We start from the raw sequence: 23,732 nt of genomic DNA on the forward strand, positions 1-23,732 counted from the left end.
AATCCCAGCTATTCATGAGGTTGAGGTAAAGAATCGCTTGAACCTGGGAGGCAGAGGTTGCAGTGAGCTGAGATCATGCCACTGCACTCCAGCCTCGGTGGCAGGGTGAGACTCTGTCTCAAATAGGAGGGAGAAAATATATAAATACTTAGAGTTAGTAGTAAAAATGCTATACGAAAAAACTGAGGATAGATTTATTTTAAACCTCAAGTTTGGCACAGACCTTACATGGAATTATCTGCTAAGATACAAAATATCTAAATAGGAAAGCTATTTATATTGAGTTAAAACATCAGATTGGCAGATTCATTGTAATGTTATGCTATCAAAGAATAATGCTAAAATTGAAATTATTTTGAAGTATAACCTTGATGATAAGTATAATTCTTATAAATTCACTTATAAGTGAACATAATAAAAGAGTTACCTTCTCTTAGAGTTTTGTAGTATCTGGCAATTTTATATAATTACATTCATTTTGGACAAAGAAGTCTTTTGTGTTAACAGGGACATTTTTGTGTTATTTGGTAACCCATGATTTAGATTGATTTAGAGGATTTTAATCCCCTTAAAATCATCTCTGCACCTTTTTCTTAAGCTGATGCTAACCAACAATTATCATTTATAAGATCATAAAACATGAACAGAGAAAATAATTCTGACAGCTTCTATCCCTGTATTTAGGTGGGAGTTTTCTAGAGGAATGAGAAATATCAGCTCCTATTGGCTTTTCAGTATGTCAAACAGATTCAGTTAATCCCATGCTTGACTGGCCGTGGGGCTGAGGAACTGCCGAGCTGAGTGTCACACAATTCATGTGAAAATATATGAGAGTTACGGGATCCACGGACCATGACTTAGTTAACTTGAATTTTATTTTTTAATGAGAATAACAATAAGCTTTGCATGCTGATTTAGAGTCTGTAGGTTTAACTGCATAAGGGTTTAATACCTTTAATACCCATGCAATGTGAGTTAGAAAATTTTCAGTATAGTAAATAAACTGAGGAGCCTGGAAACCAAATTGAAATCTGTAGCCTAGAAAATCAACAAGGGCTAAAAATAGTAGGATTAGAGGCAACATTCAACCATAGACCATCCAAAGGTAGTTTTTAAGTACCACCAAAGGAGAAAGCAGGCCATTCTATAATAAGTTTAAAAAAAATGTAGGTTTGGAGAACATTCTGTTCATTATGTAGATGTGGAAGCTTAAAGTATAGATTTGGTTTTCCAGAGTTTTAATTTTTCACATTCTTTCTTTGACCAGAATCAGAGGGCACTCCCTCTGAGAAATGTTACCACATTCTGCATGAAATTGAGAATTTACCTTGGTGACATTGATGTGAAGATTTTAGAATGCAATTGCTGGCCAGGTGTAGTGGCTCATGCCTGTAATCCCAGCACTATGGGAGGCTGAGTTGGGAGGATCACTTGAGACCAGGAATTCAAGACCAGCCTGGGCAATATAGTGAGACCCCATCTCTACAAAAATAAAAATAAAACAATTAGCCACAGCGTGGTGATGTGCACCTATAGTCCTAGCTACTTGGGAGGCTGAGGTGAGAGGATGGCTTGGGCCCAGGAGGTTGAGGCTTCAGTGAGCTATGATTATGCCTCCGTTCTCCAGTCTGGGTGACAGCACAAGACCCTGTCTCTAAAAGTACCCATTAAGCAAATCAAGCAAATGGCTCCAGGATTCACTGGTCTCTTAGCAAACAGCCAGAGGACCCCTTTTAGAATAGACACATGGAAATATTGCAGGGTCAGGAGAAAGAACCCAAAGGAGGGTGTTTTTTAAGTGTTCCTGTGCTCCTGAGCCACTTCATTCAAATGTCAGCTCAACATCAAGGTTCTTGGTAGGTTTTTGCTCATAGGCCTAAAACTTTGCATATGTGGAGTTTTTGAAAAATGTGTTAGGTGGATATGTCTTAGATATTGTAGAAACTTTAAATGATTGGCCTGAGCTGCAGATGGCTGTTATGAACTCTTGACTAAGCATGGTACTGTAAAATCCTCAAGGGCCTCATCCTTCCTTTGGAATTTCCTTTTGGTATTCTAGAGCACTCAATAAATGTCCTGTCTGAGCAGCAGAATTGAATTGAGTAGGATTGATAGTCCTCTCTCAGCTTCCGAGCATAACTAAGTATTTTGTTTTCTCCCCAGTGTAGAAGAGCAGGGCATTGGGAATGGATGGTAAAGCTGAGACAATTGATGAAGATAAAACTTAGGTACCCTTAAAACTGGCGTTCATGAAAACAGATGAAGTCTTGGATTTCATTGTATGATATAGGACTGAGATGTGAAAAAAAAGAGATGGTGGTGTTAGTATGATCAGGGCATTGCTGATTGTAAAAAGAAATAATAAAAGTGGTCAATCCAGCTTCTCATAGTTCTTTTTCAATTGGATGAAAGTCTCTCTCAGACTTTCCTTGTTAGGAATTCAACTCAGCGAACATTCACTAAGCACCAGCCATGCCAAGCTCTGGGTCCTGGGTGTTCAAAGATGAATGTGACCCAGCCCCTGCCCAAAAGAGTATTCAATCTAATGGAACATAGCCATTGTTAATGCCAATGTTTTATACCAAAAGTATTTCTTGGCGATATTATTTGAGGCCCAATGACCAAAAATATCTTTATTATTAAAATTCTCACATGTTTCATCCCCTTTGAGGCTAGGCTTGGGTTACAAAGGCATGGTTGTCCACACCATGGTCAAAAATTTTAGATGGACTGTAGATCTAAATGTGAAACAATAAAGATTTTAGAAGAAAATGTAAACTGTCACCAGGTGCGGTGGCTCATGTCTGTAATCTCAGCACTTTGGGAGGCCAAGGCGGGTAGACCACCTGAGGTCAGGAGTTCGAGACCAGCCTAACCAACATGGTGAAACCCCGTCTCTACTAAAAATACAGGCTGGGCATGGTGGCTCATTCCTGTAATCCCAGCACTTTGGGAGGCTGAGGCGGGTGGATCACCTGAAGTCAGGAGTTTGAGACCAGCCTGGCTAACATGGTGAAACCCCACCTCTACTAATAATACAAAAAGTTAGCTGGGCATGGTGGCACGTGCCTGTAGTCTCAGCTACTTGTGAGGCTGAGGCAGGAGAATCGCTTGAATCTGGGAGGTGGAGGTTGCAGTGAGCCGAGATCCTGCCACTGCACTCCAGCCTGGCGACAGAGCAAGACTCCGTCTCAAAACAAACAAACACACAAAAACAAAAAACAAAAAATAGCTGGGCATGGTGGCATGTGTCTGTAATCCCAGCTACTTGAGAGGCTGAGGTAGGAGAATCGCGTGAACCTGGGAGGTGGAGATTGCAGTGAGCTGAGATCGAGCCACTACACTCCAGCCTGGGCGATAGAGCAAGACTCCATCTCAAAAAAAAAAAAAAAAGAAAATAAAATGTAGACTGTCTTCATGAGTTTAGGATAGGCAGAGATTTCTTGAACAGGACACTAAATATGGTAACCATGGAGGAGAAAAATGGAGAAGTTGAACTAAAATAATTTCAGTTTATTACAAGATACCATTAAAAATGAAATCTATGTAATGGGATATTTTATAATATATTCAAAAAGGACTTGTATGTAGAATATAGAAAGCACTTCTACAAATCAATAACAAAAAGGTAGATTAGTCTATAAATATGTGATACAGACTTGAATAAGTATTTTACCGTAGAGGATGTTAATTTTCTTGGTTGGGGGTAGTGATTGGAAGGGAGCACAAGGGGCTTCTGGAGTTCCAGTAATAATGCTGATGACTTGAGTGTGTTAACTTTGTGAACATTCTACATTATGATCTGTGTACTTTTCTGTATGTTGTATTATTTGTGTACTTTTCTGTACTTTCACTGGAAAAGTTTACATAAAAAAAGAAAATGCTTTGTTGTCCAGGATGAAGAATGCGAGCAAAATATTTTTGGAGGTTAACACTGATTGCAAAATATGTCTCCCCATTTAGAATTGCCTCTACTATAGAAGCAGAGGAAATGTTGAGAGCATGGGGCTTTGCAGGGTGGCTAGAGCAGGTCCAGTTTGTGAAATAGTCCTACACACAGCCTGGCAGTGTCTTAGGTTAGCATAAGTCCTTTGGCCACCAATATCCTGAGAAGCAAGCGGGAGAACAAACACAGTTATGGAGGAAGCACTAGAAACAAGCTTGATTACTTGACAGATTTGTATAGGGCGAATTCTGTCTGTAATCCTGTTTAAGTCACCACTTACTGATCCCCGTTATCATGTGCCCAGGCACCGAGATGGGGGCTTTCTGTGCATTAAAAATTTTAAATCCTCAGCACAATCCTGGGAAGCATGTACTGTTATTATTTGACTTTACAGATAAAGAAACTGGGACTTAGAGGGATTAAATAACTCGCTCGAATTCCAGCTAGCAAGTTGCAGCAAGCTGCAACTGGAACCCATGTCTGTGTGATTCCAAAGCACCCCCTTCCCACATGTCTATTACGTTGCCTTAAAAAAAAATTATTTGATGGAATATAGTGAGAAGAAAAATACTTAATATATACTTAGTGTTCAAATGTGATGATCAGAAGAACTTCTCAAACCAATTTTAAAGTCTGAGGTTTGCTGTGCTATTTTTGAAAACATCTCATTCTGTTCCCAGGCTGGAGCATGGCTAACTTGGCTCACTGTAAGCGATTCTCCTGCCTCAGCCTCCCGAGTAGCTGGGACTACAGGTATGCACCACCATACCCGGCTAATTTTTGTATTATTAGTAGAGGTGGGGTTTCACCATGTTGGCCAGGCTGGTCTCAAACTCCTGACCTTGTGATCTGCCCGCCTCGGCCTCCCAAAGTGCTGAGATTACAGGCGTGAGCCACCGCGCCTGGCCTGCAGTTTTATGAACTGCAGTTGTCCTTTGCAGTTGTAAGGTGCTAAGAAATACCTGGGTGGGGTGGGGGTGGGGACTGAGAAATCCTCCAAGAAACAACACAGGCTATGATTGAAATGCCCCTGTATGGGTGACCCATGAGCCTTTCTCAATGCTTTGGGGACATTTTAATAACCTGAGTAATTACCTGTGGTAGGCAGGCTTTGTTTTCTACTCATTAATAACTCTCCAGGCTACATTTTATTCTTCTTACTGCTAATTCACATGCAGAGATACATAAAATGGATGCTGTCAACTGATTGCCATGTCACTGTCTGCATATTAATGTTCTCCTGTCTGCTTGGGCTCGGAGAGAAGGAAAGAAGAGAAGGAAAGGGTATGGCAAGGAACTTGTGATAGCCAAATCTGTTTTAAAAGCCAAATTCTTATACAGAAACCAGAATTTTGACATATACAAATTATTGATATTCGTGCATGGTTAGTGTTTTGAGATTGCCCTATTTAGCATATGCTGGTCCTCTTTTTCCCTCCTTGTGATAGATAGCATGGCTTGGAAGCAGACACAGGTAAATATTTAATGCTTTTAGTTCTTTTTGCTCCTGTGGCTTGTTTGGCCCTTAGGGCATTCATGTTTTTTAGCCCGTGGAGTGTTTATAGCATCAGTATATCATCACAACCCTAAATGAAATTTGGATTATTTACTTCTAAGTATGTTTCCCAAATAGTCTAATGACTGTGTAAGCAATATAGTGGAAGGGTACAGGAGCTGATTTGAATGGAAATATATGTGGATATGGCTTTAGATCTTTCTGTTTATTAAGAAAAAATCTCCTTTAAAAAATCCTTGGGGACCTGGCGCGGTGGCTCACGCCTGTAATCCCAGCACTTTGGGAGGCCAAGGCAGGTGGATCACCTGAGGTCAGGCGTTTGAGACCAGCCTGGCCGACATGTGAAGTTCCATCTCTACTAAAAATACAAAAAATTAGCCGAGTGTGGTGGTGTGCACCTGTAATCCCAGCTACTCGGGAGGCTGAGACAGGAGAATTGCTTGAACACGGGAGGCAGAGGTGCAGTGAGCTGAGATCATGTCACTGCACTCCAGCCTAGGTGACAGAGTGATACTCTGTCTCAAAAAAAAAAAAAATCCTTGGGGCTAGTTATCTTGATTTTATTATGATGATGATACACAAGAAAGAAAACACCGAACAAGCTGAAATAATTGAAAATACTCACATCCAACCCAATTTAATTTATTTCACTAGAATCTATCTAGTTATATGGACTCGTTTTAGGTACAGGTGTTTATTTTTAAAAAAACTAGACAGGAGCTCTGGGTTGCATTTTTTTTTTTTGAACTGTAGAACTTCTAGTTTAGAAGTAAGATTCCTCTTCAGGAGATATACAATTATTTATTAACTTAATTAGTGCCGTACATTTTGTCTTGAAGCTATTCAGAGTATTATAGGAACATCTGTTGTACTGTGATTATGATGGCTGCTAGGCTGTTTCCCCAAATGCCTTGACAAGGCAGTTTGACATAGTTTGGTGAAGGCAGTGCCCTGGTGTTGTGGTCACCATAGGGATTTTTCATCTTGGCTTCATGTTGGTAGATTGATACTCTCAAGTACGTTCAAGGTTCTCTTTTTCGGGAGAGGGTTGTTTTCATTGAGTCCTGGCTTTCCTCTTTCCTTATTTAATGAAATAGTGACAACTATCATTTTCTACCTTCAAACATTATTATTAGTGATTTTATAAATAGAAAATTATTTTCCAGGTGGGCCTATGTCTGTGCTGGCAACCATTGTATACACACGGACTCTTTTAGATGTCTAGGACTTTGCATGTGTAAACGGGCAAGTTTTCAGGCAATTCGGGTAGGTTTTCCAATCTCGTCTCTCCATTTCCTGTCTAAAGAACTTCTTCCATGTCCACAACATGTTTATTCAACGATGGATAAAACTTCTAATGGGAAATTTCTTCCGGGTGACCTCCCTGAGAGGCTGGGCTGTGGAGAAATCTTAAGAAACACAACCCTGATGAAATTGGCTCCGTTGAGAATATTACTTGGTCCAGGAACAAGGGACAGAATTCAGTTATTTTTGATTCTTGAATAAATGAATTCTGTTTCCTTTTGTGTAGGTGGCGGAAGAAATTAACCCCTGTAGAACACCCATTCTCAGTTGGAAATTAAACTTTTGGTTTCTTTTGAGTTAAGAGTGCCCTGAATAAGAGAATGTAAAATTGTTTTTATTTGAACCTCATGCAACTTGGAATCTGTTCTGTTGTCTGCGTATCTTTGATAGATTTGTCTTTTCCAGGGTTGTCTGTCTTTATATTTAATTTTCTGGAGGTTGGAATTGTGATTATCAAATGACTTCCAACTTGGCACCACATGTGGGTGGATACTAATGAATCCTTTCTTAACCTTCCCAGAACTGTTGGAGAAATCAATCAGTAGAAGGCGGGACACTGAAGCCATACAGAAAGCCAAAATCCTTTATTCATCCTGCATGAATGAGAGTGAGTGATGAAGAAAACTAAATAAAATATTTACCATCCCTATCCTTTAGAGTTCTATTAATGTTTTAATATATTGTTTGAGGAAGAAGAGAGCTACTAAGAATTCTATTAATGTTTAAAGGTGTTAAAGGAATGGTTGTCAAAGACTGGATTTTGACTAGTCCCATCTTAGTTAATGTTGTTACTGGCTTGGTGGAGAAAATCTTATTTATATGAGTTGGATTCTTTGGGTATCATTTACTCCCTGAGAAACTTAGACAAAGTCAGCAGGGCAAACTCCACTGTATCTGGTACAGAATCCAGAAGCCAGGCCAAGTCTGGCTTGAGAAAGAGACTGGGAGGGAGTGTACCTACTGGAGCCTAGAGAAATCCAGATCCCCAGGCATGCCAGGTTCCTGTGTCAGCCTAACAGGCATCTTTGTTGGGTCCTTAGCCCTGTCTCAATATCTTGGGTCTGATTGGAATCAGAACAGATACTGGCCACTTGACCTGGTCTGCCTTGTCAAGGCCACTGCAGGAAGAAGCCAGTGCCTGTGGGAAGTGTGTCAACTGGTCTAGGATTTGGGGTATCATGTGGTGAGCTAGAAAAGAGCAATAAAAGACAGGAATCTGAAGCATCACTTCTTCTTCACTGGGTAGTGATTGGCTTTATTGAGGCACTCCTTTAGTTAGGGTTGTAACTAAGTATTAGTTCCCACCAAGTATTATTCATTGGCTGGGTTCCATATAGAGAATCCATGTTTATTGTAGTGAATATCCAGCAGTTTCCCTGGTCAGCTCTCCTGGCAAGAACACTAGGTGTTGACAGTCACATTGAAGCGTGGATCGTAGGTAGTTCTGTCTCTGTGATTATGCTCATCCCACCCCACCTCTTTTACCTACTCCCTAACAGCTGAAATTTTAAGTTGGAGCCTTATGGGAACTTTGTCTTGAGAAGATGCACTTGAATTCGAGTGTACTGATCCAGTTTGCAATTCTAACTTTCTCTTCATATCTGCTCCCTTTCAGAAGCAATTGAAAAAGCAGATGCCAAGCCACTGCTACACATCCTACGGCATTCACCTTTCCGCTGGCCTGTGCTTGAATCCAATATTGGCCCTGAAGGGGTTTGGTCAGAGAGAAAGTTCAGCCTTCTGCAGACACTTGCAACGTTTCGTGGTCAATACAGCAATTCTGTGTTCATCCGTTTGTATGTGTCCCCTGATGACAAAGCATCCAATGAACATATCTTGAAGGTATAATGAGGACCCATTCATCTTCTTTGCTCAGTCCTAGATTAGCCTTTTGGGATGCCATCCTGGGGAAAGAGACTCATGCTGCCTTAGTGAAATAATAACATAAAACACTTTTATTGAATAGTAGAATCTAGAATATTCCCTTCTCCTGGCTTTGCAGAATGTAGACCATTACCACACAAGTTTTGTAAGCCTTTTGGAAAACTAGTGAATTAGTTTCAAGTGATCTGTGATCTGGCCCTCATATGCCTGCTCTGAGCAAGCCTAGGTTCCGAAATTCCAGTGGGAAGGGGACTGCAGGTCTCCTGTTGTTAGCAGAGATTTCGTGAGCCCTGCTCTTGTCCTTGCCTCCTCATTCCCTTGATAGAGGAGAAAACATGTGCCATGATTTTTTGTTCCTCTTTCACTAACATTTTCTTGTGCACACACCTAAATTTTAGTTATCAACTTCACTCTGAATCTCTCCTCCCTCCTTTCCAAAGATACAGCAAAACTTGTTCTGTTCCAAGTGCTTGGTTGCGTTTTCTGTTGGAAGACTAACCGTGTCTTCCATAAAGCAATGGGCCACGTGGACATACCCTGAGGCAGATCACATTGGTAAAATCAGGAGGCTGTCAGAAAACTACCAACAGCTAAAGACTCACCAACGAAAGAGCTATGCAAGAATTCAAATAACATTCATCAAATAGTTTTGTGCTTTGATCCTGCTGGGTTTTGTTTTGTTTTGCTTCCACAGTTACTTTGACTGATAATGAAAATGTTATTGCATGACTGATTTTCTCCCCAATTCTGTCCTTAGTCAAATCAGAAAATATTAATGAAATATTGATACTCAAATTGTAGACATGTATTGCTCTCACCTCATGCAATTTAACCTTCTAAAATCCAAATCTTAAAGTTCATTGTTTGATTGAAGCTGGTCATCATTTGATCAGAGATTGGCACATTTTTTGGGTAAAGGGCCAGATAATACATATTTTAGGGTTTGCAGGCCGTCTGGTCTCTGTTGCAACTACTTAATTCTGCCATTGTGTCTGGGAAAGCAACTGTAGACAGCAAAGGTATGGCTGTATGGCGGGCTGGCCCAGTGACTGTAGTTTTCTCTCCTCTAGGTTAGACAATGGAATTCTCAGTAAAAATCTTTGGTCATTGAAAGGACTCCTCTCTACTCAGGAGGAAATTCTGAGTTTCAGAGACAACTGTGTTTCTATGTTTGGTGATGAAATGAGCCATCTTCTAATGCTATCAGGATAAGATGTGCTGTGTAAGACACAATGATGATAATGACTCAACTGATCTCTGTACTGTGTTGATATATCACTCATTTTTTGAAACTAGGTTTTAAGACTGTCATTATCAATTCCAGAACTATTATGATGTTCTTTCAAACACCTTAAGTGGTGTTTTGAAGTAAGCTGAAGGCTGTTTTCCAAACCTAAGTTTAAGTTTATACATTCTGTTGAGTGATAGAAGATCTTGATTCACACACAGATGAATAATTGCAAATGGTAGCCATTTTGTTATCTTTCTCACCTATTTCTGGATCTACTCAATTGAATTTATTTCTTTAAACTTTTTATTATTAAAATGTGGTACAAAATTAAAGAATAGAATAATAAACTCCCATGTATCCATCAACCCAGCTTCAACAACTCTCAACCTTCTGCTGTTATGTTGCTTTCTGTGGTTATGTTTTAATTTAGACCCCTCCTTTTTTGGGAGGTGGCTAGAACATTTTATAGCAAATTAAAAATATATCATTGCACGGTAAATACTTCAGTGCTTAGCTAGTGGAAAGGACTATTATCACAACCAAAAAGATGATCATAATTCCCTAATTAACATCTAATAACTAGTTAATTTTCAATTTTTCTGATTGTCTTAAACATGTCCTTAAAAAAAAAAAAACAGTTGGTCTTTGATTCAATCTCCAAATAAGAATCACAGGTGAACTTAGTTGATATGTCTGTTTTACTCCACAAGGGATCCCCCCTTCTTTGTTGAAGAAACTGGAGTATTTGTCCTGTAAACTGTCTTACATTCTGAATTTGACTGTTTTCAGGGTAATCTAATAGCTGACAAAAGTTGTTGTTTATAGGAGAATCACAGCTTTAAAATGCTGAAGAAATAATAGGAAGCTATCTATTTTAAAAAAAAAAAATCCCTAAGGAAAGGATGGATCTAGGCAATTATCATCAATGGCTGCTAAAAGCATTAGGTAAATGGTTGATTGGGAAATTCATGATATAGAGATCAGACCGGTATCACCTGAACCCTAATATCAATGATAGCATTGCTAAAAGTGGGGCAACCAGATATTGTGTGCCTCCTGGTATCAGTAGGAAGTGCACACTATCACCAGTGATGTTGTCGTTCCCCCACAATTGAGCCTCTAGTTTTAATAGGAGCTTACAGAAAACATGGGGAATAGGGAAACATGGTAACCAATTTTTAATGGCTTGCCTTGTATACTTAATATTAAATTAAACTGATCCTAGAAACACTAAAATGTCAATGATAGAATACTTTCCAAATGTAAGGAGGCACCCATGTACTTATTATTGCTCCCTTTTGTCAAGATGGCAGCTTGTTCCAAACTGGCGTTTGAACATTGTTTGGCATTTGAGTGCGGCAAACGTTTGCTTAAATTCTGTTCCTGTTTGTACCATTTTCCATGACTGAATATTCACACATCTGAACTAATTGCCTTCCCTCAGATATAATATAATTATAGTCTTCCTGATGACACATTGACAAGAGTTCGAGCATGTATCTGGAGGTGGTAGGAGAAGCTTTATTCTGAGAGCTGCATGAAACCCAATGAACCTGATAACAAAAATTAGCGTACTGGTGGCTGCCAAAGTTGTAGAATTTGCAAGTGTTGCTTTTTTATTCATTTAAAAATAGTTAAAACTATAAAAGACTAAATCTAATTGGATGAACATTTGGAGCCCCCCCCCCTTACAGGTTTTGTGGAACATAGTTTGAAAACTACTGGTATAGTTAAAAAAAAAAAAAAAAAGAATAGGCTTTGGTATTTAGAAGACTGAGGTTTGCAGTTTAGCTTTGTGATTTACTCACTGAATATCCTTGTGCAAATTATTTCACTTCCCTGATTTCACTTTTCCCATGTGTATGGAAGGGTGAATTAGAATTTACTTTTAATCGTCATTGAGGTTCAAATGAATTGACTTTTGTGACAGTTTTCACGGTAGATACTGGTCCACAGTAGCACACGACACAAGGTTCCGAACCTACTCTTCAAGCATGACCCAGCAACTGGTCAGGACCATTTGGAGAATGTTTTTCTTTGACATGTGTACCCGATATGCCTCTCAGAGCTCAAACTCAGTTGTGCAGGGAATAGGCATTTTGTTTACTCGACCTAATATTTGACTTTTAGCTCCCACCCAACCTTTTGGTGGGAAACTGAACCTTAGTCTAGGCATTTACCTCCCCTCTTGGTGGCCCCATTTCTCAGTCTTTTCCTAGGGTATTGGGAAACTCCAATAACCAGTTATCTGGTTTCTGAGAAGAAACCCACTATGGAACCATGTAGCCCCTTCGAGTGTGCCCCTCTGATGCTGAGGTCCTGCGACTCCCATTCCTTCTCAGATCCTGCCATGTTTCGGGGTGATCAGTTCCTCTGCTCATGAGAATTCTTGACTTCTTTTGCTGCTTGAAAGATCCTCTTTCTGCTCTGGGAGAAATCCCTCTTACCTGAAACTCTCTTCCCTCAATGTCCTTAGGCTTCCTTTTCCATCAAATTCAATTTTCCTCGTTGTGCTTAGCTTTTCTAATCCCACAAACCCACAGGAATAAGAGAAGGGCCTTTTGAGCAGGCACAGCTCTGTGGGCTTCCTTTTGGGTGAGCAGATGGTGCCTTTGGGTGAAGAGAGAGGCACCCTTTCTAAGGGGTAGATATATCCCCATGCCAAAGACATGCAGTTTGGCCAGCAGGGATCACTCCAATCTACACAGCGTACTTCTGCAAAGCTCCCCTGTGGCGAAATGACAAAGGGTTTGCTATAGGCTTAAATGAGATAAAGGAATTCCAAAAATAAAGAAAACAACAGAAGTTAGTGACCAAAAACATTATCTTGCTACACATGTTTGGATTTATTCTAAGTCAGGAGATAGTAGGAGGATTTAAGGGACAATAAAAGACATGAGTATATGTGATCCTGAAAGAGTATTTTGGAAGGCCAAGATTGTCCCAGTATGTATTACTAGTTAATGAAGACAACAACTGAAGTCATCATCTCTCAACAGCCTGCATTTTTCTGGCTCTCAGCAAAACTCGTAAAAAATGGCAAGGAGAAACTCCAAGAAAATTTGAAAAGTTTCATTCTCTTTCCTTTTCCTTTTTTTCTCAGGAACTGACAGAACATAGAATTTTATTTTATTATTGTTATTTTTTATTGATACGTAACTACACATTTTCATGGTACATGTGATAATCTGATACATTCATATAATCAAATCATGGTAACTGGGATATATCCAATAATGGGATTGCTGGGTCAAATGGTAGTTCTGTTTTAAGTTTTTTTCAGAAATCGCCAAACTGCTTTCCACAGTGGCTGGGCTAATTTACATTCCCACCAGCAGTGTGTAAGCATTCCTTTCTCCCTACATCCATGCCAACACCTATTATTTATTGACTTTTTAATAATAACCATTCTGACTGATGTGAGATGGTATCTCATTGTGGCTTTGATTCACATTTCTCTACCGATTAGTGATGGTGAGCTTTTTTTCATATGCTTGTTGGTCACATGTATGTCTTCTTTTGAAAAGTGTCTGTTCATGTCCTTTGTCTACTTTTTAATGGGGTTGTTTGGTTTTTGCTTATAAATTTGTTTATGTTCCTTGTAAATTCTGGATATTAGACCTTTGTCGGATGCACAGTTTCCAAATACTTTCTGCCATTCTGTGGGTTGTCTGTTTATTCTGTTGATAGCTTCTTTTGCTATGCAGAAGCTCTTTGGTTTAATTAAGTCCCATTTGTCATTTTTTGTTTTTGTTGCAATTGTTTTTGGCATCTTCGTCATGGAATCTTGCCCAAAGCAATTTACAGATTCAATGCTATTTCTATCAAACTACCAATGACATTGTTCACAGAATTAGAAAAAGGCTATTCTAAAATTCATATGGAATCAAAACAGACCCCTAATAGCCAAAGCAATCCTAAGCAAAAAGAACAAAGCTGGAGGCATCACATTACCCGATTTCAAACTATAGTATAAGGCTGTAGTAACCAAAACAGTGTGGCTGGTACAACTACAGATACATAGATCAATGGAAACAGCCCAGAAATAAAGCTGCACACCAACAACCATCTGATCTTTGATAAAGTCTACAAAAACAAGCAATGGGTAAAGGACTATGGTGCCGGGATAACTGGCTAGCCATATGCAGAAGATTGAAACTGGACCCCTCCCTTTTATCATATACAAAAATCAACTCAAGATGGATTAAAGATGTAAATGTAAAACCTAAAATTGTGAAAACCCTTGAAGAAAACCTAGGAAATACCGTTCCAGACATAGGCCCTGTACTATATTTTGAAGTCAGGTAATGTGATTCTCCAGCTTCGTTACTTTTGCCGAGGATCGCTTTGGCTATTTGGGGTCCTTCGTGGTTCCATATAAAATTTAGGATTTGTTTTTTCTATTTTGTGAGGAATGTCAATGGTTTTATTTTGATAGAGGTTGTGTTGAATCTGTAAATTGCTTTCAGTGGTATTGTCATTTTAACAATATTCTACTAATTCATAAGCATGGAATATCCTTCCATTTTTTTGTGTCCTTTTCAACTTCTTTCATCAACATTTTATAGTTTTCTTTACATGAATCTTTTATTTCATGGGTTAAATTGATTCCTAGGTGTTTTATATTGTAAATGATATTGTTTATTGATTTCTTTTTCAGATTATTTGCTTTTGGTGTATATAAATGCTGTTGATTTTGTATACTCCAACTTTACTACATTTGTTGATCAGTTCTAATAGTTTTTTGGTAGAGCCTTTAGGTTTATCCAAATATAAGATCATGTTACCTGTGTACAAGGCTAATTTGACTTCTTCCTGTCCAGTTTAGATGCCCTTTATTTATTTCTCTTGCCTAATTGCTCTGGCCAGGACTTCTAGTATTGTGTTGAATAAAAGTGGACAAAACAGGCATCCTTGTCTTGTTCTACATCTTAAAAGAAAGGCTTTTAATTTTCCACCATTCGGTATGATGTTGGTTATGTGTTTGTCAGATATGGCTTTTACTTTTTGAGGTGTGTTCCTTCTGTACCCAGTTTGTTGAGCGTTTTTGTCATAAAGGGATGTAGAATTTTATTGACTGCTTTTACAGAATGTATTAGAATGATTATGTGATTTTTGTTCTTGGTTCTGTTAATGTGATGTGTTTATATTTATTTACTTGAATTTGGATTTTCCATTTAATTTATTTTTTTGAGATGGGATCTCACTATGCTGCCCAGGCTGGACTGGGGTTCAAGTGATCATCTAGCCTCAGCCTCCTGAGTAGCTGGTACTACAGGTGCATGCCACTGCACCCAGCATATCATGTCTATTGATTTGTGTATGTTGAACCATCCTTGCATCCCTGGATTAATCCCACTCAATCATAGTGAATGATCTTTTTCATGTATTGTTGAATTAGGTTAGCTAGTATTTTGTTGATAATTTTTGCATCTATGTTCCTAAGTCATATTGGCTGGTAGTTTTCTTTTCTCCTTGTGTCCTTGTGCAGTTTTGGTATCGGGGTAATGCTGGACTCATAGAATGAGTTTGGAAGTATTCCCTTCTCTTCAGTTTTTTTTTTTTTTTGAAGAGTTTGAATATAATTTGTATTACTTCTTTAAATGTTTTATAGAATTTGGTAGTGAAGACATCAAGTCCTGGGCTTTTCTTTGATGGGAGATTTTTATTATGGCTTCAATTTTGTTACTAGGTATTAGTTTGTTGAGGTTTTCTACTTCTTCATGGTTCAATGTTGGCAGGTTGCATATGTCCAGGAACTTATTCATTTCTTCTAGATGTTCCACTTTGTTGGCATATAGTTGTTCATAATAGTCTTTATAATTCTTTGTATTTCTGTGGTCTCAGTTGTTATGTCTTCTTTTTCATTTCTGATTTTATTTATTTGTGTCTTTTTTATTCTTAGTCTAGCTAAAGATTTGTTGATTTTCGAAAAAAAGCCAACATTTTTCATTAATTTTTTTGTGTGTTTTCATAGTCTACATTTCATTTATTTCTGTTCTAATCTTTATTATCTCTTTCTGTCTACTAATTTGGGGTTTGGTTTATTCTTATTTTTCTAGTTCCTTGAGTTGTATCGTTAGATTGTTTATGAATCATTATTTGAAGTCTTTCAACCTTTTTGATGTAGGCTTTTATTGCTATAAAATTCCTTTTCAGTACTCCTTTGGCTGTATTTCATAGATTTTAATATGTTGTAATTTCATTTTCATTTGTTTAAAGAAATTTTTAAATTTCATTTTTATTTTTTTCATTGACCCATTGGTCATTCAGGAGCATATTGTTTAATTTCCACATGCTTGGCCAGGCACGGTGGCTCATGCCTGTAATCCTAGCACTTTGGGAGGTCAAGGCGGGTGGATCACCTGAGGTCAGGGGTTTGAGACCAGCCTGACCAACGTGGTGAAACTCTGTCTCTACTAAAAATACAAAAATTAGCCAGGCATGGTGTTGGGTACCTGTAATCCCAGCTACTCGGGAGGCTGAGGTGGGAGAATTGCTTGAACCTGGGAGGTGGAGGTTGCAGTAAGCCGAGATCATGCCACTGCACTCCAGCCTGGGCAACAAAGCAAGACTCCATCTCAAAAAAAAAAAAAAAGATTCCATGTGTTTGTGTATTTTCCAAGTTTCCTCTTATTATTGATTTTTAGTTCCATTGTGGTCAGAAAAGATAACTGATATGATTTCTGCTTCTTTGAATTTGTGGAGACTTATCTTGTGGCTTAAAATATGATCTATTCTGGAGAATGTTCCACATGGTGATAAAAAGAATACGTATTCTGCAGCAATTGGGTGAAATGTTCTGTAAATGTCAGTTAGGCCTATTTGGCTTGGTGTCTAGTTTAACGCTGATGTTTCTTTGTTGATTGTCTAGATGATCTGTCCATTAGTGAGAGTGGAGTGTTGAAGTTCCCTATCATTACTGTATTGCAGTCTCCCTCTCCCTTTAGGTCTATTAATATTTGCTTTATATACTTAGGTGCTCCAGTGTTGGGTGCATAGGTATTTATAATTGAGATAGGCAGTATATTGCTATATCTCCACTAGGTCCTTGCCTTTTTTTCTGGCACTAAATGGCACCTTAAGCCTACGTTTGCTTTGACTCTAGCCCAAGATCAGAGCACTCCCAGTCCAGATATAGGGGAGGTCCTAAAGAGGATATCCTGGCAGTGTGGAAAAGCTGGCTGGCGGTTAGTGTACAGGTGACCTGTGGAATGAACCTCCTATGGCATAATGCTGCTGAACAGCCACTCTGATTTGGTGTCTCCTTTGGCCGAGTTACAGAGCAGAGTTGCCAGGGCTGGGTGTGGTAGTCCCACCTCCCCTCTTTGTCTCTTGCTGTCTTCAGGAATATATCTCCCTTCAGGCACTCATGATGCCTTCTGTGGGTTAAAGTATGGGCAGGTCTTCTGTCAAAGAACCCAAGATGGTCAGGAAGCTGGTTGTCCACCTTGATCTCACTTTTTCCAGTGTAGGAACTATGAGTCAGGGAAAATTGCTGCAGGCTTGTTGCTGGACAGATTGGTTGGAAGGGCATCATAGACAGAGAAATTTTATTCTCCTTTGTCTGCTTGGAGTTTTTTCACTTCTCTGTGGCCTCAGCAACTGATTCATCCGTATATTTGAGTTCTGGGATATTGCTGGTGAGAATCTTAGTGCTGTATATTTGTTTTTAGTTTCCTGTGTATATGTTGGGGTGGGGAGGGAAGCCAGCTTCTGTCTCCACCACCATATTGAAACCTGAAGTCCAGACTCCATTTCCTGCCTCATAATTTGTAAGCTCTTTCTTCTTGTATTACTACTTTGTCTTCTAACTTGAGGTTTATTATCATTGGAATGCCAGTTGTAATTGGAGAAAACATTTATATTTTCAGTTAAATGTGTTGGATTTCCTAAAAAACATATTTTATTTTCTGCTTACAGTATTTAGATCAGTTGTAAATGCAAGGATTTAAAAAATCTCAAATAACACAGTGTCCTGATGGCTTCATGAGAAAGTCTTTTGCCTCAAGAGTTTGTATGTTTCTGATGAGATTTATTTGACTGACCTTATTCAATTTGTTGGTTGGTGTGTTTAAAATGTTCCCTAGAAACCATAACAATCTGAAAGTTTATAAAAGGTCTAGTAACCTCACTTGAATTATCTAAACTTTTACAATAAGTGGATTTAACTTTATTTCATGAGAGGGAAACTTTGGCTTTCTTGATAATATCTACACAGTTTCCTTTCCTATGAGACTCAAGCTCAAAAGATTCTTCAAGTGGTCCAAATTTAATTGAAAGCCAAAGTGTCTTAATCATAATGTTGTGTTTCATGATCGTGGCTTGCTTAATTTTTGGAAGAAATGGTGGCAGATTGGGAATTGCAGTAGGACGAAGCCAGGAAGGCTTGTGACTTTGTCGTTTCAGGCCAATTAGAGAGGGTTGAACAAAATAATTTGAGCATTTTAGCAGTATACACAGACAAGATGGATGTTTTGAAAGTGCCTTTTTCCCCCTGAAACAAGAGTTATGTTTTTCCTGGAATTTTTCATAATATCACTAATTCTTAACGTGGCCTTTGTAAAATTTGTTGTGTATTAAGGGCAGTTTCATGGAAAACTGTAATCTTACACAAATTTATGTATTTAGGAATAAAATATTTAAGATTATAGTAAGATGAAAAAGAAGCTGAAGGAGATGGATCAAAACAGTTTAAAGTCATATAAACTAATGGTATGGGCATGTAGGATTCAGTTTTTATTCAGATATTACTAATTTTTAATTTGTTATTTAAATTTTGTTTCTTATTATTTTGGCTTAATGTTTAATGTGTGAATTAGAGATTTAATTTGGAAAAATCTACTCTTCTTGAGATTCATTTTATTTATCTTTAGTCAGTTGCTGATATTCAAGAAAGAACAAACCATAGATTTAGAGAAGGTACTGGAAATTTTTTTAAAGTATCTTAAAATTTACATAAATTCATTTTTTGTGATGTACATGTCTAAGTTTTGACAAATGCATAGAGTCATGTAACCACCACTGTAATCAAGAAATAGAATAGTCCCATCATCCACCCCCAAATACCTCATGTTATCCCTTTGCTAAGTCAAGCCCTCTCCTCATGCCCAAACCCTGTTAGCCATCACTTTGTTCCCTGTTCCTGTAAAGTTTGGCTTTTTCAGGATGTAAGTAAAATTCACCCATGTTGTATCAGTTCATTCTCTTTTATTGTTGAGTAGTATTCCATTGTATACCACAGTTTATGCTTTCATGGATTGGAGGACATTTGAGTTGTTTCCAGTTTGGGGTGATTATGAATAAAATTACATACAGGTTTTTGTGTGACTTTAAATTTTTTTCCCGGGTAAATACCTAGAAGTAGGATTGCTGGCTCTTATGTAAATATATGTTGAACTTTATAAGAAACTGTAAAATTGGTTTCCTTCCAAAGTGGCTGTGCCATTTTGCATTCTTACCAGTAATACATGAGTGATCCAACTTTTCCACATCCCCACCGACAGTTGTCAGGTTTTTTTTTTTTTCCATTTTAACAGAGCTATAGTAGTGTTTTATTGTAGATCTAATTTACATTTTCCTAATGACTAATGATGTTGGGCATATTTTCGTGTGCTTATTTTCTATCTTCACATGTTCTTTGATGAAGTGTCTGTTAGAATCCTTTGCTCAATTTTAAATTGTTTCTTTTCTTATGGTTGGGTTTTGAGGAATCTTTATGTATTCTAGATACACGTCCTTTGTCATATATGTGATTTTCAGATATTTTCCCCATTCTGTGGGGAAAGAGCAAATTTGTTCAATGTCGATAAAGTCTAATTTATTTTTTCTTTTAAGGATTGTGATTTTATTGTCATGTCTAAAAACTCTTTGTCTAACCCCTAGTAACAAAAATTTTTCCCAATATTTTTTCCAGAAGTTTTATAGTTTTAGGTTTTACATTTAGGGCTATGATTCATTTTCAGTTAATTTTTGACTAAGGTGTGAGGTACGGGTAAAGGTTTATTTTCTTTTTGCTTATAAATGCCCAGTTTTTCTTTTCTTTGAGACGGAGTCACACTCTGTCACCCAGGCTGGAGTGCAGTGGCACCATCCCAGCTTGCTGCAACCTCCGCCTCCTGGGTTCAAGTGATTCTCCTGCCTCAGCTTCCCAAGTAGCTAGAATTACAGGTGCGTGCCACCACGCCTGGCTCATTTTTGTATTTTTAGTAGAGACTGGGTTTCACCATGTTGGCCAGGCTGGCCTTGAATTCCTGACCTCAAGTGATCTGCCTGCCTTGGCCTCCCAAAGTGCTGGGATTACAGGCATGAGCCACCACACAAGGCCTGGATGTCCAGTTTTTCTAACACGCTCTTTGAAAAGACTGTCTTCTTTCTTTTGTTTACCTGTGCTGAAAGTTGTGGGGTTTTTTTGTTTTTTTGTTTTTTTTCCTGAGACAGAGTTTTGCTCTGTTGCCCAGACTGGAGTGTAGTGGCATGATCTCTGCTCACTGCGGCCTCCATCTCCCAGGTTCAAGCGATTCTCCTGCCTCAGCCTCCCGAGTAGCTGGGATTACAGCCACATGCTACCATACCTGGCTACTTTTTATATTCTTAGTAGAGACGGGGTTTCACCACGTTGGCCAGCCTGGTCTCAAACTGCTGACCTCAAGTGACCCACCTGCCTTGGCCTCCCAAAGTGCTGGGATTACAGGTGTGAGCCACCACACCAGCCTAAGGTGCTGAAAGTTTTAATTCAAGAATTTATACTATACTTTTCTATCACCATAATTCTACTTACTTAGTTGTCTGGTTATTATTTGTGTTTTTATCACTTATCCTAAACCTTCCAGAGAGGGTTCTAACATTTGCAAAGGTTTCTCAAAACAAAATTATTTGATTCCATTCAAATAAAAAAAAAATCAATGCCATATGTTATTTTAGAGATAAGGAGTTGGAAAAGTCTGATTAATCAACTCTATACAGATTGGCATTTTGCAAAATACTGCAATGAGAAAAATACTGGATCTGGTGATAGGAGACAATGATTTTAGTCCGAGCTCTGCCCAATCATGTTACCTTGGGAAAGTCACATCGATTATCTGGCTTTTGTTTCTCCTCCCATTGAATAAGGGGGAATAGCTAATAATCTCTAAGATCTATTCCAACTGAAATAGCCTTGTTGTTATTCAGTGTTGATAGGACCTCAAAAGGCTTAGAAAACGTAAATTAGAAAAGCAGGGGCAGGTCTCTGATAGTTTATTATATCCGACATTGCCAAAGTGCCTATTTGCATGTAATTCTGAGTGTACTGAATTCTTTTTGTAATGGTGACATGAGCTCAAAATATCGCTGGGATGCAGACGATTTCATCACTCTTGTTAACGTGGTACGTAAGAATTTACAGTGCTAGCAGAATGTTTTTTTTTTTTTTTTTTTTTTTTTTTTTTTTTTTTACAGCTGGACCAAGCAACACTCTCCCTAGCCGTGAGGGAAGACTACCTTGATAACAGTACAGAAGCCAAGTCTGTAAGTTTTACTCATATTCAACTATGTGCCTTACCAGGCTGCTGTCCGGCCCATTAGTTGTTCTAAGGCCACTGCTTCTTTACTGGAAATGAGCAGTGTGGCTATTCAATGACCATATTCCCAATGCAGGAAGACTTTTATTTAGGCAGATAAATTCCACTCCCTGTCTTTCTAGAAGTCTGCTCATCAAGGCTGTACAAGTCTCAGTACTCAATGCCCTTATCTGGCTTGGGAGACAGCACTCCCAAATCAAGTAACAAAGAAATGAGCTTGCAGTCATTCATTCCTCAGAAGTGCAGAGAGCTCACTATCAGTTGCAGAAATAAAGCGTCCGAAGGGATACCCAGGAGACAAATGGTTCCCAAATTGTAATGCTTTAGAATCACTTGGGAGGCTTTCATTAAATGTTGCTTCTTGGGTCACAGCCCTGGAGAGTCTGACTTAGACTTGAGGTAGGGTCTGAGAATCTATATTTTTAACAGGTGTTCCAGGTTAATGGAGGTTTAATAAGAATCAGAAAGGATCAATCAAGTTAGACTTCTTGGATTGGCTTAGAAATCTAGCAGTCTCCTGGATATTGGAAAGAGCTGGTTCATTACTGACACTTTCAATTTATTTTGGAAACTTTATTGAATTTCCAAAGGAGCCTCAGACCTAGGTCCCCTGGGTCTATGCTGATACTAACTTCTATACATAGAAGGCTCTGGAGGGAAGCTAACTAAGATGCTGGGCAGCTTTCTTGCTGAGGACACTCATCAAAGAGGGTTGGCAAGTTTTCCTTCCCAAAAGTGGACAGAATGAACATTTGCCAATGTCAGGGGAGGGTGTACCCCTGGTATTGATGGAGTCTCAGCAACCAGGCTCAAAATCATCTCCCCCTATAACCTATCAGTCAAGCCCTAGTGATTCCACCTTAAAAATATCTCTTCTGTCCACTTGGTCCCTCTTTTCTATCCTGACTGCTATAGGTCAGATTCTTGTTAACTCTTGCCTTGACTACAGCAAGTAGCCTTTTAACTGTTACTGCTTCTCCTTCATCACATTGTCTCCTTAGCACCAGTTGACAAGTTCTGTTCTCAAAGCACTGCTCCTAGCATGCCTTTGCTCCCAAGACAGGATCTAAATTCTTTAGAGGGCTTTCAAGGCTGCCTCATGACTTTATCCCAAGTCATCTTTCCTATCTCATCTGGATTTGTTCTTCCCCCAACAAAAGCAGCTTGCCCACTGTATTAGTCCATTCTCTCTCTCCTAATAAAGACATACCTGAGACTTGGTGATTTATAAAGGAAAGAGGTTTAATGGACTCACAGTTCCACGTGGCTGGGGAGGCTTCACAATCGTGGCAGAAGGTGAATGAGGAGCAAAGTCACATCTTACATGGTGTCAGGCAAGAGAGCTTGTGCAGGGGAACTCCCATTTATAAAGCCATCAGATCTCATGAGACTTACTACCGTGAGAATATGTGGGGGAAACCACCCCCATGATTCAATTATATCCACCTGGCCCTACCCTTGACATGTGGGGATTATTACAATTCAAGGTGAGATTTGGGTGGGGACAAAGGCAAACCATATCACCCACCTCACAGGACTCTTCACTGCATCAGAACCAGTCTCCCTCAAATGCTATGTCCCCAATTTCTCCAGGCTAGATTTTCTCTCCAGATCTTCAGTTTCCAAGCATGTAGCAGCTTTATTAAGGAAGTTATTTTGATGTCTTTAATGTTACAGTTAATAATTACATGTTTATCTCCCTCACTGTTTGGGAACCAGACACCGCATTATTATTTTTTTTTCTGTACCACCCTCTCCTAACATATGCACAGAGGGCCTACCAAGTCACCTTGTACGTTTGAGTAGGTACTCAATAAATACGTGTTTTGGGTTTTCTTTTTAGATAGAGTCTCGCTGTGTTGCCCCTGCTGAAGTGCGGTGGCATGATCTCGACTCATTGTAACCTCTGCCTCCTGGATTCAAGTGATTCTCCCACCTCAGCCTCCCGAGTAGCTGGGATTATGGGCATGCACCACCATGCCGGGCTAATTTTTGTATTTTTAGTAGAGACAGGGTTTCACCATGTTGGCCAGGCTGGTCCCAAACTCTTGGCCTCAAGTGATCTGCCCACCTCAGCCTCCCAAAATGTGGGAATGGAATTACAAGTGTGAGCCACCACACCCGGACAATAAATATGTTTTGAATTGAACTAGGAATAGCAAAATATTATTTCTATTTAAGACTCTTTTCTCCTTCCTTCCTTCCTTCCTTCCTTCCTTCCTTCCTCCCTTCCCTTCCCTTCCCTTCCCTTCCCTTCCCCTTCCCCTTCCCCTTCCCCTTCCCCTTCCC

The 23,732-nt window shown here is 39.0% G+C and overlaps 1 protein-coding gene across 1 annotated transcript in view; it reads left to right on the plus strand.

Moving 5' to 3' along the window:
• PHEX (phosphate regulating endopeptidase X-linked) overlaps positions 1–23,732 on the plus strand; it is a 213,056-nt gene that overhangs the window by 38,403 nt on the left and 150,921 nt on the right. The window contains exons 3-5 of the mRNA XM_032757990.2: positions 7,288–7,374; positions 8,383–8,609; positions 21,322–21,390. Coding sequence (XP_032613881.1) covers positions 7,288–7,374; positions 8,383–8,609; positions 21,322–21,390 — 383 coding nt within the window. The remainder of the gene's footprint in view (positions 1–7,287; positions 7,375–8,382; positions 8,610–21,321; positions 21,391–23,732) is intronic.

This window comes from Hylobates moloch, unplaced genomic scaffold (assembly GCF_009828535.3).
Source record: "Hylobates moloch isolate HMO894 unplaced genomic scaffold, HMol_V3 SCAFFOLD_7, whole genome shotgun sequence".
NCBI lineage: Eukaryota > Metazoa > Chordata > Mammalia > Primates > Hylobatidae > Hylobates > Hylobates moloch.